The sequence below is a fragment of the Globicephala melas genome, chromosome 13 (genome assembly GCF_963455315.2).
Source record: "Globicephala melas chromosome 13, mGloMel1.2, whole genome shotgun sequence".
Lineage (NCBI taxonomy): Eukaryota > Metazoa > Chordata > Mammalia > Artiodactyla > Delphinidae > Globicephala > Globicephala melas.
The window spans coordinates 70,798,215-70,813,382 of record NC_083326.1 but is presented as its reverse complement, the minus strand read 5'-3'; the positions used below and the strand labels follow the sequence as shown (position 1 = coordinate 70,813,382).

The 15,168-nt window shown below is 51.5% G+C and overlaps 1 protein-coding gene across 1 annotated transcript; it reads left to right on the top strand.

Moving 5' to 3' along the window:
* Positions 1 to 2,176: 2,176 nt before the first annotated feature.
* Positions 2,177 to 11,873, top strand: CRYBB2 (crystallin beta B2). Its single transcript, XM_030860948.2, has 5 exons — positions 2,177 to 2,230; positions 5,193 to 5,311; positions 8,640 to 8,772; positions 9,901 to 10,043; positions 11,705 to 11,873. Exons 1-5 carry the CDS (start codon positions 2,177 to 2,179, stop codon positions 11,871 to 11,873), a joined length of 618 nt encoding a protein of 205 aa, XP_030716808.1.
* Positions 11,874 to 15,168: the final 3,295 nt, after the last annotated feature.

Below are 15,168 nucleotides of genomic sequence, written 5' to 3'. Positions count from 1 at the left end.
CCTGTCCTTGTTGTTTTTTTCACCAGGGCCACTGAGATTTGCCTCTGTCTGCCTCCCCCAGGGCTCAACTGACCACATCAGTGAACCCAGCCTGCCCCTGGTCCTGGCAGCTGGACGGCTGATGCATGCAAAGCGGGCATCTCCTTGCTCAACCGCCTGACCACCCTGGCGCAGCCGAATCTGAAAGCTGATGACATTATTGTGCAGAGACACAATGTCTGTGGGCATTTGCTGACCTGGGCTTTGGTGCGGGCTTAATCCAGCATTCTCGCCCCGCTTTCCACAGGGACGCAGCGGTCACCCGCCTTGGCACCGGCACTGCTGGGGAAGGTATAAATGCCACCTCCCGCCGGCCGGCTCCACGGGCACTCTTGGGCTGGTGTCACTGGTAAGAATGCCTCTATTGCTTGTCTTGCCTTTTTCTCTCCTCCTCCTCCCTGATGGAAAGTGTGGGAGACCCGGGTTCAAATCCAGAGGCTATCACTTTCTGACAGGGTGACTTGGGGCAAAGACCTCAAGGTGCTGAGCCTCGGTTTTCTTTTCTGTTAAATGGGAAGGGGGTCATAAAACCTCCTTGGCTGCGGGGCTCAGAGATGCATAGGTGAGTGGCCTAGCACGGTGCCTGGCACAGTGTGTATTTTGGTGATGCTCTTCATTAGTATTAAACAGTCCATCAGCATCCTCGTTTTGCCAGTGGAGGAGAATATAGCTGAGGGTTTGCAGGTGGAAGGAGTAAAACCACAGAAGGTTCAGCTTCATTTCTAGGGCGGTGAGTCAGCTCTCTCCATATCCACAAACGCTCCCGGGCACCGGCTCTGTGTCCCGCCTTGGGACAGCTAGGAAGCAGCCCCGCTTTCGGGGAGCTCCCAGCAACAGGTGACTCCAAAGGCACTAAAACTGGGTGGAAAGGACCCTAATAATGCCATAACTGGTGCCGTGTACTGAGCACGAGTGGGTTCCGGGACGGCTGCCAAGTGCTTGAGCTTTTCTGTGTTCTATGATTGGATCATCACAACCTGTTCATAGCTATGACCAGGCACCCTCCTGTCCCCATTTTACAGAACAGGAAATTGAGGCACAGAGGGGATGACCTTCCCAGGGCCTTGATGCTGGTACGCAGCGGAGGAAGCGCCTAAGTTGAACCACCTGAGCTTAATCTTTAGTCTGAGGAGGCTGCTGGGGCTGTAATGTGGCATCCTGGGCACAGTGACAGACCCAGAGGTCTGGTTTCTTAGGGGAGAAGGGCAGGTTTGGCTCCCAACCTGCTTTAGTTGAATGTCCTCTTTTGGGGGAACATCCTGGCCTGGCCTCTGGTGTGGAAGGAGCTTCTGGAAGCCGGATGTTATCTCTGGAGAAGGAGACAGGTTCCCCCTCTACACTGGGAAAACACAGGCTCTGTTGTCTGCCCATCCTGTGGGAAGGGAGAAGAAACTGACACCCTTCCAGAATTTTCTGACGTTCTTGGCTGCTAAGAAACTCTCCCTGCTGCTGACCACAGTGCCTGAACTTCCATAATACTCACGTCATTGCTTTCTTGTGGCAGGAGTTCCATCACAGCCTTGTGTACTATTTGGGTGGTGGAGGGGAGGATAAGGCCAATGGTGGAAAGGAGCATTCTGGGTACTGGATGTGGGGTGGGACAGGAGTCAAGGAGGAAGTTGGGGATGAGGGGCGGGGGCCCAGGGGACTTCGTGAGATGGCAGATTGGGAGCTAAAACCTGGCCAGGCACAGCCAGTGCGTGGGGTTTGTCTGCCCACATTATTTTCTTTGAATCAAGAAATTTCTGCGTAATATCAATCGATGCATAAGAAATTTATGCATAATAGCATCAATTATCTGGGGCCAAATGGGTCCCCACTCACACTCTAGTGTCTCACTTTATTTTTTAGTAGACCTCATTTCTCTGTCCCCCCTCGGAGCCGGCCTGGACACAAAGAAGCGAAGCTAAGGATGGACGTTCAGGCAGCCGCTGGCCGTCCCCACTGCCCTAGGACAACCTGAAATCAGGGAGACAGAAAACAGCACGTGGGGCTGGAGTGATGTGGCCCCGGGACACGCTGCCGCCACTACCTTTGTCCCCCCCCAGTGAGGGAACCGAGGGCCCAGAGAGAGGTCCTCACTGCTGCTTCCCCCATGCCTTGCCTTCCAGGTCATTCCTGCACCGGACCGCCCACCATGGCCTCAGACCACCAGACCCCAGCGGGCAAACCTCAGCCCCTCAACCCCAAGGTGGGTACCACGTGGGAGGAAGGGGTGGCAAGCATGGTGCCTCTCCCAGGCTCGGTTTCCCTGCTGTAAAGTGGGGTTGGTGCCTTCCTTTCTGGGGCTCCCCCTCTCTGGGCCACAGTCTCCCTGGCTTGCACACTGGAGGGGGTGCTGATTCAGAAGGCCCCTCCCCAGCCCACGACTAGCATCCTTCTGGCTTTGGAGACTTAATTTTCTCTGCTGTACCCTTTACCCCATTGCCCAGGGTGGGTCCCCAAAGCCGAGTCAGACCCTCGGTCCAGTCTGAGAGGGGGCTTGTGAATGGGGAGTGGGGTGGGAATCCTGACTCCACACCTGCTGTGTGACCTTGGCCAGTCACTTGACCTCTCTGAGCCTCAGGTCCCTCCTTCAAAAAATGGGGAGCGTTGGACTCATGGCATAAGGTAATTGTGAAGAGGCAAAGAAAACAGGCTCAGGGCTTCCCTGGTGGCACAGTTGTTGAGAGTCCGCCTGCCGATGCAGGGGACACGGGTTCATGCCCCGGTCCGGGAAGATCCCACATGCTGCGGAGCGGTTGGGCCCGTGAGCCATGGCCGCTGAGCCTGCGTGTCCGGAGTCTGTGCTCCGCAACCGGAGAGGCCAAAACAGTGAGAGGCCCGCGTACCGCAAAAAAAAAACCAAAAACAAAATCAAAGAAAACAGGCTCAGCCTAATGCTTGTCCACCTAACGCCAGCCTTCTTTGTTTTTTCCTCCTAAGGGCAGTGGGATCTTATCCCAATGTCAGGGGCTTGTCACACTGAATCTGCCCTCAAACTTCTACCAGCAACAGTCCACCAGGCTGCCCTCCTGTTTCCCTCTGCCTCGGAGGCCCCAGGCATAGATTCCATCCTGGAACTGCCTTTTTGTCTGATTTGGGCCCCCACCCCAGCTCACCCCAATTCTGTCCCTTAAGAGGCTTACTTTCTAGAAGAAAGACAATAAATAAACTAATATATAACTTCAAGGAGTGAAAAGCGTTAGGAAGAAACAAGAGTGGGTTCTTTAGGGTCAGGGTGGACGAGGAACGTGTTAGCTAAGGTGGTCAGGGAGGACTTCTCTGAGGAGGTGACATTGAACAGAGCCCCCAGTCAACTGAGGAAGTAGTGAAAGTTGGGGAATGGGGGGTAGGGGAGAGTGTTCTCGGCCAAGGGCACAGTGAGTGCAGAGGCCCGGGGGTTGGAGTGAGATGGGTAAGTCTGAGCAGCAAGAAACCCAGTGCGATGTGGCTTGGAGCAGCTCTGTCCAACCGATCTCAGACGGGAGCCACTTACGGACTTTAACGCTTCCTAGTAGCCACGTTAACAAAGTAAAAAGAAACGGGAAATTAATTTTCATACATTTTATCAAGCCCAATATATCCTAATGTACAGTCAGTAGAAAAATTATTAGAGAACTATTTTACATTCTTTTTTTCGTACTGTATCTTCAACATCTGATGTGTATTTGATACCCACAGCACATTTTATTTCAGATTAGTTGCCCGTGTTCAGTAGACATCTAGCAGTTGCTGAATTGGACCGTGCAGGTTGAAAGGATTAGGTAATATGTAAATTTTTAGCCTCCATTTGTTGATACATACAACAACAGTAATAATACTGAGCTCCTGGGCTCTGAGGCCTTGCAAACGCATGGGGCGTCTGACCTGCCTTGCCCTCCTTGCCCCTGTAAGCCCTTGTCTCCCGGGCCAGTGTCATAATCCACTAGCCCCCGACTCCCAGGTTCCTGATTCTTCTCAGTAAGCCTGCAGAATAGGCATGATGCCCCATTTTGCAGATGGGGCAGCTGAGGCTCAGAGCCATCGCGTGGCCTCCTCAGGTTGCACGGCTGGATGCAACAGAGGCGACGTAGGAGCCCAGTTCGTCTCCTGACCCATCTGTGGTCTCGTCAGTGATCGTGAAGGCTGAACTGAGCCCATGGAATTTGGCTGTGAACCTTGCTGGGCCTCCCTCCCCTGGCTTTGTCTGGCTAATCCCCGGCCTGGGAGAGAGGGGCATGTTTACCCAGCCAGTGCTGACCGCCTGGATTGGGCAGCTGCCCCTCCTGGAGGCCCCCTTCCCTGAACCCCGTCCCCCTTCATCCAGAGGCAGTCCCCTGGGGCAAGTGTGGCTGGCAAACGTCTGCCCCCAAGTTCTGTCTGGAATCCTGACAGGAGGCAGCTGCCCCCCTCCCCCTGCTCTTAGCACTTGGCTCTGAGGCCGGAGGAGCCCTTTCAGTTTTGCCGATCTTCCCTTTTCCTGATGGGGATCCTGCCGGCCCTTCCCTGGGCTGCTGAGAGGCAGGTGAGGCAAGGGGAGTGAAGTCCTCTTAAGAAGTATCCAGAGGGGGAGGAAAGCCTGCAAAGCCTGTGGGGGCTTAAGAAAAGGGCACAGGTATGCGTAGTCTTATGGGTGAAACGGGGGTGGAGGGTGGATACGGCAGCACTGGTCCAGCTCTGATGGGGGCAGGAGAAGCTTAAGCAGCATGGTCTAGCATCTTGCTACCCCTACTCTGGTCCACAGACCAGTGGTACCAAAATGCTGCTCTACAGGAAACAGCATCAGACGAGCTTGGGCTCTGATGTCAGCTCTGCCACTTACCCACTTGGGATCCTTAGCATGTCCCTTTATATAATTATGCCTCCCACACCCAGAGCAAATATGGTGTGCTAGCCATTACGCTCCTCTGAATCCTTCCAACAACCCCATGATGTAGGTTCTGTCTTTATTTCCCATTTTACAAATGGGGAAACCGAGGCTCAGACAGGTGAAATACTGGCTCAAGGTCTCACAGCTGGTAACTGGAGCCAAGACTGTCAGACTTTATATTTGGTTCATGATTCCCGAGTGTGGAACCCTTCAGCATCCTCCAAGGCTCTCTGAGTCCCCTCCCTACGCCCTCCCACCCCTGCTGCCCTGTTCTCCCTCCTCCCCATCGGGACGGGGGTCTGACTCTCTCCTCCTGTTGCAGATCATCATCTTTGAGCAGGAAAACTTCCAGGGCCACTCACATGAGCTCAATGGGCCCTGCCCCAACCTGAAGGAGACCGGCGTGGAGAAGGCAGGCTCTGTCCTGGTGCAGGCTGGACCGTAAGTACCTGGGGGGTCTCACTTGGTCAGGGGTTGCCAGGGTGAGGCAATCAGGCTGTAGAGCGAGCTGGAGGGATCCGCTCTCACTGAGCTCCTAGACTGTGCAATCAGGGGACCAGGATTTGGGGTCTTGGCAGCCTGTGGAGAGAGCTTGTGGTCTGAGGTCAGATAGAGCTGGGTTTCAAATCCTGGTTCCACCAATTCTGTGCTGTGTGATGTTGGACCAGGAACCTCTCTCTCTGAGCCTCGGTTTTCTCCTCTGTAGGATGAGGTTAACCATGTCCTCCTGGGGATGATGAGATGGAGCTCATGTGAAGAGCCTGACACCAAGGTCATCCACTTCCTTGAGGCAGGGAGACAGACACAGTGACTCCCGTGGACCTTTTTAGAGCTGCCAATCTCTGGCTCTGGGAGTGTGCTCGCTCTCCTGGGAGGTTTAAAGCTGGATACCCCAGCTCTGCAACCACCACTCCCTTCCCAGGACCTGGGGATACTTGGTTTTCGCAGATATGCTGACACATTTGGGGGCCAGCAGGCTTGGGACCCCTGGCCCAAGAGAGAAGGGGAGGTGACTGGTCAGGTCTGACTCTGCCGCGCTCAGGTGACATAGTTGAGCACGGCCTGCAGGGGCCTCTCCTTGTGGTTCCCTGACTGTTCCTTCTCTCCAAGAGCCTCCGGAATCAGGGGTGGCCACCAGTGACCCCCAACAATAGGTCAGTGAGTCTAGTGTGGGTCCTGGATGACCCGCACCACACCTCAAGGTTCACTGGGAATTCTGCAGTGTGTGATGACCCTAATTGAATCAGAGTCTCCTGGTGTGGAGAGCACAGCCAAAGGAATGGCCCTGCCCGCCCCACTTAGCTGATGCGCTCAGAGCATCAGTGTTCCTGAGAGCATGCCTTCCTGGACGGCTGAAGTTTTGTCAACTGAAGCACCACATCTGATTTTTCAGTTGTCTTTTTTTTAGTATTTGGATGGAAGAATTTCTCAAATAGACCTTACATTCCTCCTCTGCTTTCTTTTAAAAAATATAACTTTGATATTTTTATTAATTATTGTTTATTGTTTAAAATTAAGGAGCAATGGTTTAGTGCAAAAAAACCATACGACTCTAATCTTACCACTCAGAGTAACCATTAAGATTTTCATATAAACTTATATTTTTCTCTGTATATATCTCATCAAATATATATTAGATATATACTTAATCAAAAGTCAGATCATGCTTCACATACTGTTTTATAACTCATTTTGAAAACTTTTATCTCAAATTCTCTCCATGTCATTAAGTAGCATTTTATGTCAATGCTTTTCAAAGAGTTTTTTGGAGGTAAATCTGTATCAGAATCATAGAAGGTGGGGAGGCTTTGAAGTGCAGATTCTTTTTTTTTTTTTAAATGCTTGGCTTTTTTTGTTTGTTTATTTATTTATTTTTGGTGTGTTGGGTCTTCGTTTCTGTGCGAGGGCTTTCTCTAGTTGTGGCAAGCGGGGGCCACTCTTCATCGCGGTGCGCGGGCCTCTCACTATCGCGGCCTCTCTTGTTGGGGAGCACAGGCTCCAGACGCTCAGGCTCAGTAGTTGTGGCTCACGGGCCCAGCCGCTCCGTGGCATGTGGGATCTTCCCAGACCAGGGCTCGAACCCGTGTCCCTTGCGTTAGCAAGCAGATTCTCAACCACTGCGCCGCCAGGGAAGCCCCCGAAGTGCAGATTCTTGGGTCCCAGCCCTGGCCCAGTGAATCAAACTCTTGGGCCTGGAGCCCAGGAATCTGCATTTCACAAACCCACCACCTTGTGGTTTTCCGCCCAGTTAAGCTTGAGAACCCCTCTCCTACTGCATTGTTTTTCATACCTTTGTAACATTTCATTACGGGATACGACGTAATTTACTCAACCAGGCCCTGCCCGTTGGATGCGTAAGTTGTTTTGATTATTTGATATTATAAACGACACCGTGATGAACATCGTTACCCGTGTATCTGTGAGCTCTTTGACAACTGTTTTCTAAGGACACGTTGTCTAAAGCTGAATTGCCACATCAAGAGGGCATCCTCTGCTAAAAGCAGCAAGAAACACCATCTCTCCTTCCGTTAAGGACTTAGATGACTGTTCCAAAGAGTTGTCCCTGTGCCAGGCTGAACTGTCTGCCTCTGCGATGAACGCCCCAGAATGCCAGGCATCATGAAGTCGGTCCCACCTTTTTCTTATTGTCCCCTTTCCTCTATTAGCCATGCCCCACCGGCAGGTAATCCTTCCCTTTAAGGATTTTCTCTTCTACTGTGGATCTAAGACTGTTAGAGTTTTGTGTAGCGTAGGAGTCCAGAGACCACCATCAAGAACCAAAGAGATGGGCTTCCCTGGTGGCGCAGTGGTTGAGTCCGCCTGCCGATGCAGGGGACACAGGTTTGTGCCCCAGTCCGGGAGGATCCCACATGCTGCGGAGCGGCTGGGCCCGTGAGCCATGGCCCTGAGCCTGCGGGACCACAACAGTGAGAGGCCTGCGTACCGCAAAAAAAAAAAAAAAAAAAAAAAGAACCAAAGAGGAAAGAGACCCAGAGAGAAGGGGTTGGTATGAACAAGGTACGTGAGCTTTAGATACAGGGATGTTCTGCAGTCCGTTCTCGGTGGTAAGAGCTGATTGGGCACATTTCTTCCCAACTCCATGTTCACTGATATCACACTGAGAGCTTTGACACTGGCCACGGTGGGAGTATTTACACCATGGAAATTAGCAAACGCTACAAACAGGATTTGTTTTGTTTTTCAGAGCTGGCTTTTAATTTACCAGCATAATTTAATTTACCATTTACCAGCATACCATTGGCCTTGGGACATGGGTTCTATACATCTGTGTTTGTTGCTAGGCCATCTTTTAGGCTTCCTCCTTATTTCTTGGTTACGTTCCAGATGATTGAAGTCAGCACCGTGCTGGGTTCTGGATAACTGAGGTGATGCTGCTCTTGGATTTGCTGTGCTTGGATTTAAATGAGGTTGCTACTCTTTTTTTTTTTTTTTTTGCGGTATGTGGGCCTCTCACTGCTGTGGCCTCTCCCGCTGCGGAGCACAGGCTCCGGACGCGCAGGCTCAGTGGCCATGGCTCATGGGCCCAGCCGCTCCGCTGCATGTGGGATCTTCCCGGACCGGGGCACGAACCCATGTCCCCTGCATCGGCAGGCGGACTCTCAACCACTGCGCCTCCAGGAAAGCCCTGCTGCTCATTTTGATGAACTGGGCAACTGTGAGCTCTGGGGCCCAAACGAGTAGCCAGGGCCCCACAGAGGAAGCCTGGAGTGAGCCTGACTTGCCCTCTCTCTCTCTGTCTCTACTGCAGCTGGGTGGGCTACGAGCAAGCCAACTGCAAAGGGGAGCAGTTTGTGTTTGAGAAGGGCGAGTACCCCCGCTGGGACTCATGGACCAGCAGCCGGAGGACAGACTCCCTCAGCTCCCTGAGGCCCATCAAAGTGGTAAGCCCCTGACCCTCATCTTCTTCCTCTCTTTGCCCGCCTGGAGCCAGCGGTCTGGGGACCAGGAAGGAGCCTTTACCTCTGGCATCGTGCCCCTTCTGACTGGCGGGAGACTTCCTGGCTGTGTGACCTCGCATAAGTCACTTCACTTCCCTGAGCCTCAGTTTCCTCACCTGTAAGATGGGGATGTTAGTATCTACTGTCCTGAGACACCAGCAGGCTTAGTATGACTTCAGGGGCTTCCTTCAAGATGCTCCAGGGGGCGCTGTTCACGTTCTATTCTATGTGGATGGTGCTGTCCAGGGCTGTGTGATTTCTGTCACAAAGCAATCGTTCCATAAATGATTGCCACCATAAATATTCAAAGAAATTCTGGGTTTCGGGCTAGAGGAGAAGGCAGTTTAGCTCTTGTTCACGACTCATGCCAGTGTAACCTTTCAGAGCTTCTCTGATCCTGATTACTAGCGTGTGAACTCTCTGGAGGGCAGAGGGCCCAGCGATGCTCAGTTATACTCCCAAACCTCCCCAGCCCAGTCTAGTTCTCCCCAGAGCTAGATGGAAAATCGGAGAACGTTGGACTTGGCGTTCCACAGACCTGGGTTCCTCTGCTGGCTCTGGCACTTCCGGCTGTGTGACCTTGACCAAGTCACTTTACCTCTCTAAGCCTCAGTTTTCTTATCCACCAAACAGCATAAGAGTAGTTTAAAGGATGAAAGGAGATGACTAAGAAAAATGTCACAGGAACAGGAGGATGGGAAGATATGTGGAGATGAAGGAAAGCCAAAATATTTCAAGTGTCTGCTGGAGGCACGATAAGCCCGTGTGTGTGTGTGTGTGTGTGTGTATCATGGCTGCCATTTAGTTTTTAAAAGGGGAGTTGAAGCGTTGGGAGGGAAAATGCCATTTCAGAATCAAATAGTCCCCAAAGTGTAGAATCTGGAGTGTCTGTTAGGTGAAAATAGCCCAGTAGGATCTTAATGAACAAACCCTGTTGGATGCCGTTGCCATAGACACTCACGTGGTGGGGGTCTTGGGCCAGAGGGCTGCAGGTGGAGCCTGCTGGTCCCAACTCCAGGGCACCCTGGGCGCTCTCACCCACACTCGCTTTCCCCCACTCCCTGTCCACAGGACAGCCAGGAACATAAGATCATCCTCTATGAGAACCCCAACTTCACAGGGAAGAAGATGGAGGTGATAGACGATGATGTGCCCAGCTTCCACGCCCATGGCTACCAGGAGAAGGTGTCTTCTGTGCGGGTGCAGAGTGGCACGTGAGTGCACAGCCAGCCCTGGCTCGCCCCGCCCCAGGAGCCCAGACCCTGGGCTGCTAAGTCCTGCTCTGTCCGGAACTCTGGGGATCTTAGACATTCCTGATCTCAGTCTTCTCATTGGAAAATGGGCGTTGAAATCATCAGCCTACACGTGGCTTTCAGCCCCTGAAGTTCCATCCTGATCTGCCTTTTGGGCAACACCCTACCTCTGGAGGAGAGAAACCTTGGCCTTAACCTCAGCCCCAAAGAGCAAGACAGTAAATGGTGGGGGGGGGGCAGGGTAAGGCAGAGGTGGGGAGGGTGTAGGGGGGAGCAGAAGCTGGGAATGAGTTGAGTGGTCTTACAGAGCTGGGAGAGGCAGGAAGTCCAGCCAGTGCTGGCCTTTGACTGCATGAGTTCCTGAGATTGGAAATAGGAAGGATCCTTCTCCACCAAGTTAAACTTCGGCACATAAACCTCAACCATCAGCATTGGGGAATTTCTCAATGTGAAAAATTTGGAATCCATGGGGAGTCTGACGATGGGCTTTGGGCAGTGGTGTGCTGGAGACGGCTTGTACCAGCTTGCAAAAGCTGACTGTTAACTTTTCAGAATTTACGTGAGCTGGTTATTTCATCATTGGCAACTTGAAATGAGCCATCATGAAGTATTTACACCTCAGAAATTGGAAAATGTTACAAATCAAGACTTTTTCCCCCCCCAAGAGAGCTAGTTTACCAACACATACTGGCTTTCTGGGACTTGTCCAACTCTTAGAGTGTGCAACGTTCTGTATTCATGTTCCCCTCCATTTACTCGTTTATTCATTCATTGATTCAATTTGTCGAGTGACGTCATATGCCAGGCACCGTGTTAAGTCATCAGTAAGTCAAGGTGGGTTAAACAGACCTGGCCTCTGCCTTGTGTAGCTAGCAGTCTGGTTGTGGACAACTGTTAATAGTTTAGGAATCCGCACGAATCTGGTCTCCTTCCCCGAGGAAGGCACTTTCGAGCTGAGATCTCAAGAAAGTAGGTATTATAGAGGTAAAGAGAAGGAAGGACATCCCAGACGGTGAGAACTGCACGTGCAAAGGTCCTGTGGTGGGAGGAGCCTGGTGAGTCTGATGGGCTCTACAAGGGACGGAGTGGCTGTGCTGCAGAGATATAGGGGCCCAAGTCTGAGAAGCAGAGCTAGAGGTGTCCACAGGGACTGGATGGGCAGGTCCATGTGGGCCAGGACTGTGATGCTTTCTGGGGAGAAGACTGTAATGGTCATCAGGTACTCAGAGTGAGTGACCCCTAAATGGTGATGGCTTCAAAGGGTGGAGGGATCATGGAGGGCTCCTGGGACCTAGGCTGCTGTCCTTTGGCCTTGCCAGGGGTTGGGTTAAGAGGCCTGTCTTCTTCTAAGCTTAAGTGAGCTTGAGATCACCCCTTCCTCTGAACCCAGTGTCAGGCCTTCAGTTAAAAGTTGCTTCTGGAGATAGTGAGCTCCCCATCAAGGGAAGGAAGATAGCAGAGGCTGGTCCCAGGAAGGGTGGGGGTGTACCTGCTCAACACCCAGTTAGTGTGAAATGATGGGGAGGCCCCACCCTTCCTAGTGGCTAAACAATTCCCTCCCTCTGTCTCCATCTGCATCTCCTGTCTCCCCACGTCCCCTCTTCCCACCTCTGGCCCTGCAGGTGGGTCGGCTACCAGTACCCCGGCTACCGCGGGCTGCAGTACCTGCTGGAGAAGGGTGATTACAAGGACAGCGGCGACTTCGGGGCCCCACAGCCCCAGGTGCAGTCCGTGCGCCGCATCCGTGACATGCAGTGGCACCAGCGAGGCACCTTCCACCCCTCCAACTAGTGCCCCCCATTTCCTCCTTCCCAGGGGCCTGGCCAGCTGCCCAGGATCCCACCAGACATCCTGGCGAGTGAATAAAGTGTGACTTGCAACTTGTCCGCAGCAGTGTCTTTTATCCCCCGTGGGAGCCGGGGTGCTGCGTGCACTTATCCCCGTGGGAGCCGGGGTGCTGCGTGTAGTGTGTGTGCGCACACGTGCACTTGTATGAAAGACAGAGACACAGAAAGACGAGAGAACCAGAAAGTGGGTGAGGGGTGGGCAACCTCTTCGAGAATTTTCAGCTCTGCAGCTGCTGAGCTGTGTGACCTTGGGCACATCGTCCAACCTCTCTGAGCCTCCACCTGCCTTACAACCCTCTTGACCCCATGAGCGGCTGGCTTAGCTGACCTCTCAGTCCTTCTTGTGTGGTTGCTGAGCAGTCACTCAAGGGCACGTGATGGATGCTCCAGCCCTTAAAATTGTATCCACTGCCTGCCATTCCCACAGAATTGCCTTATCACCTTGAACCTGGGAGTTTTCTTAGATCTGCCCAGCAGAGCCCCAAACCCTGCCATCCCCACTCCATCCCGGAGAGAGGTCACAATGACCTGTTTGTAGGTGTGTGTGTTCCTTGGTTCCTTTGTTCACAACTTGATTGGGGTTGTCACTTAGCATAGCAACTGGGGGCTGGGTTCCTGCATCCGACTGGCCTGGATCCTAATGGCTGTTCTGGAGGCTTGGCCAGTGATGGGGCCTCAGAACCTTAATGCTTCCACTTGGAAAAATAGGGAAAAAATAGTGCCTCCTTAACAGGGTTACAGCAAGGACAACATGAGATAGCCCAGGTGTTCTCTATATAAATGCTAATCACTGGTTGGTTTTCTGTAGTGCAAATATCCCCTCCCAGAGAGCAGCTTCTTTTTACTTTGTCTTCGGTATCTTTCGATGCAGTGGTTTTAAATTTTGATGTGGTCTAACATCAGTCTGTTCCTTTATGGTTTGTATCTGCCATGTCTTCTTTAAGAGATTTTTTTCTCACCCCACTTCTCACAAATATGTTCTCCAGATTTTTTTTGCCTAAAAGTTTTAAAGTTTTGCATTTCCCACTTAAATTCTCAGTCCTCCTGGAGTTGATTTTTCTGTATAGTGTGTGCCAGGGACCTAATTTCTTTTTTCTCTTTTTTTCCACTTTGAACCACCGTTGTCCCGGGGTAATTTATTGAGAAATCCATTTCCGCCACTGTGGTGCAAAGTTGCCTCTGTGTCCCATAGTAGATTGACACATATGTGTGGGGTCTGTTTATGGGCTCTTTTTTTTTTTTTTTTCTGTCCCTTTATTCTATCTGTGTATCTCTGTACTCTTACCATATTATGTTAATAGCCATTGCTGTGTAATAAATCTTGCAGTGCCCTAAATCATTCTTCTTCAAGGACGTTTTATATAGGCTTGACCCTTTATATCTCCGTATAAAATTATTTTCTCAAATCTAGAAAATGGGAAACCCTATTGAATGAGCTAAAGAGATTAAAATGATTACCGTGAAGGTGGGAACTAATCAGTGCTTAACAAATTTTGCCAGCTTTGATTTGCTCCTTCATTCTTCAGCCAACACTCACTGAGTACCTGTCTTGTTCCTGAAATGGGCAGAATAGGGGATACAAAGGAGGTAAGACAAAGCCCCTGCCCCCAGGAAGCTTCTACTCTGGGGGGATGGTAATAGCTTAAGAGTAGAACCTTGATGATGATTATGAGTTGAATTATACCCCCCTCAAAAGTCATATGTTGAAGTCCTAACCCCCAATACCTCAGAATTTGACTTTATTTGGAAATAGGGTCGTTGCTGAGTCAATCAGTTCAATTTATTTGAGGTCATACTGGAGTAGGGTGGGTCCCTAATTCAATATGATCAGTGCCCCTATGAAAAGGGGAAATTTGGAGACAGACACACACACAGGGAGAACACCACGTGAAGATGCAGGCAGAGATCAGAGTGATGTAGCAGATGCCATGAAACACCAAAGATTGCCAGGAAACAACCAGAAGCCAAGAGTCATGGAACAGATTCTCCCTCATATACCCCCAGAAGGAGTCGACCCAGCTGACACCTTGACCTTGGACTGCTAGCATACAGAATCATGAGAGAATAAATTCCCATTGTTTACGCCATTCTGCTTGTGGTATTTTGTTCTGGCAGCCCTAGGACACTAATACAGAGATGGTAAGATGAAGGGGCCAGCGACGCCAAGGGAAGACAGGAGTTACTGCCTAGGCTAGACTTCCCCCAAAGTGGGAGCGTTCAAAGACGAGCTGGTACTTCCCAGGTGAACCTTGGGGAGAACAATCCGGGTGAAGGGAACAGAGCATGCAGACTAGGGGAGCAGGAAAGAGCAGGGTATGTTCTAGTGTTGCAGGTACAGCCTGTACTTCGGAGCCTGGAAGCTTCCGAGGGTTTGCTAAGCACAAGGTCCCGAGAGATTGGAGAAGGATGATGATGCTGGTGGTGGTGATGGTGTTGTGATGGTAAGGAGGATGATGACAATGGTGGTGACGATGATGACGGTGATGGTCTTGTTGATGACGATGATGATGATGATGATGATGATGTGTGTTTGTGGTACGTGGCACCAAGAGGGTTTCCAGTTATCTATTTGAACATATCAAACTCCCCCAAACTTAGTGGTAAAACTACAGCCATCATTTATTTGGATAACACACATGTAATCTGGGCAGGACCCAGTGGGGACAGCTCATCTCCAAACGGAGTCATCTAGGGTGGCTTGAAGGCTGGGGTGAGTCACATGGCTGGGCGTTGTACGGGCTGTTGGCTGGGACCTCAGCTATGGCTCTCAGATCAGACACCCCAACACGTGGACGCCCCGTGCAGCTGCGTGCCTCTCCCACGGCCTGGTGGCTGGGTTCTCAGAGCAAGTGTCCCAAGAGAAAGGTGAAAGATGCCTGGCATTTTAATGACTTAGCCTTAGAAGTCACATGGCATCACTTCCTCCCTGCTCCATTGGCAGAGGGGTCCCTTAGTGGACCCAGGTTCAAGGGGAGGAGACAAAATCCCACCAGGCAATGAGAGGGAGGTCAACGTATGGGACGAGGTATATTATGGTGTCTGTCTTTACCAAATGCAATCTGGCAGATGGGGAAGGGAGGCACCAGGAACGGGCTTTCACAAGGCAGGGAAGAGGGTTTACACGGCCAGGGCACACTCTGTCTCTCAGAACTCATTCTGCTCAGTAAAAGAACAGGCTGGACATGACAGCTGGTTGGGGTCACTGCCCCTCCCCCTACATCTCTCTGTGTTTCTTATTT

Bases quoted from the DNA above. Each gene is read 5' to 3' on its own strand.
- CRYBB2 (XM_030860948.2), top strand. From the start codon at position 2,177: ATGGCCTCAGACCACCAGACCCCAGCGGGCAAACCTCAGCCCCTCAAC. The intron at 5,312-8,639 runs GTAAGTACCTGG...TCTCTACTGCAG, and splicing joins GTCCTGGTGCAGGCTGGACC to CTGGGTGGGCTACGAGCAAG. The intron at 10,044-11,704 runs GTGAGTGCACAG...CTGGCCCTGCAG, and splicing joins GTGCGGGTGCAGAGTGGCAC to GTGGGTCGGCTACCAGTACC.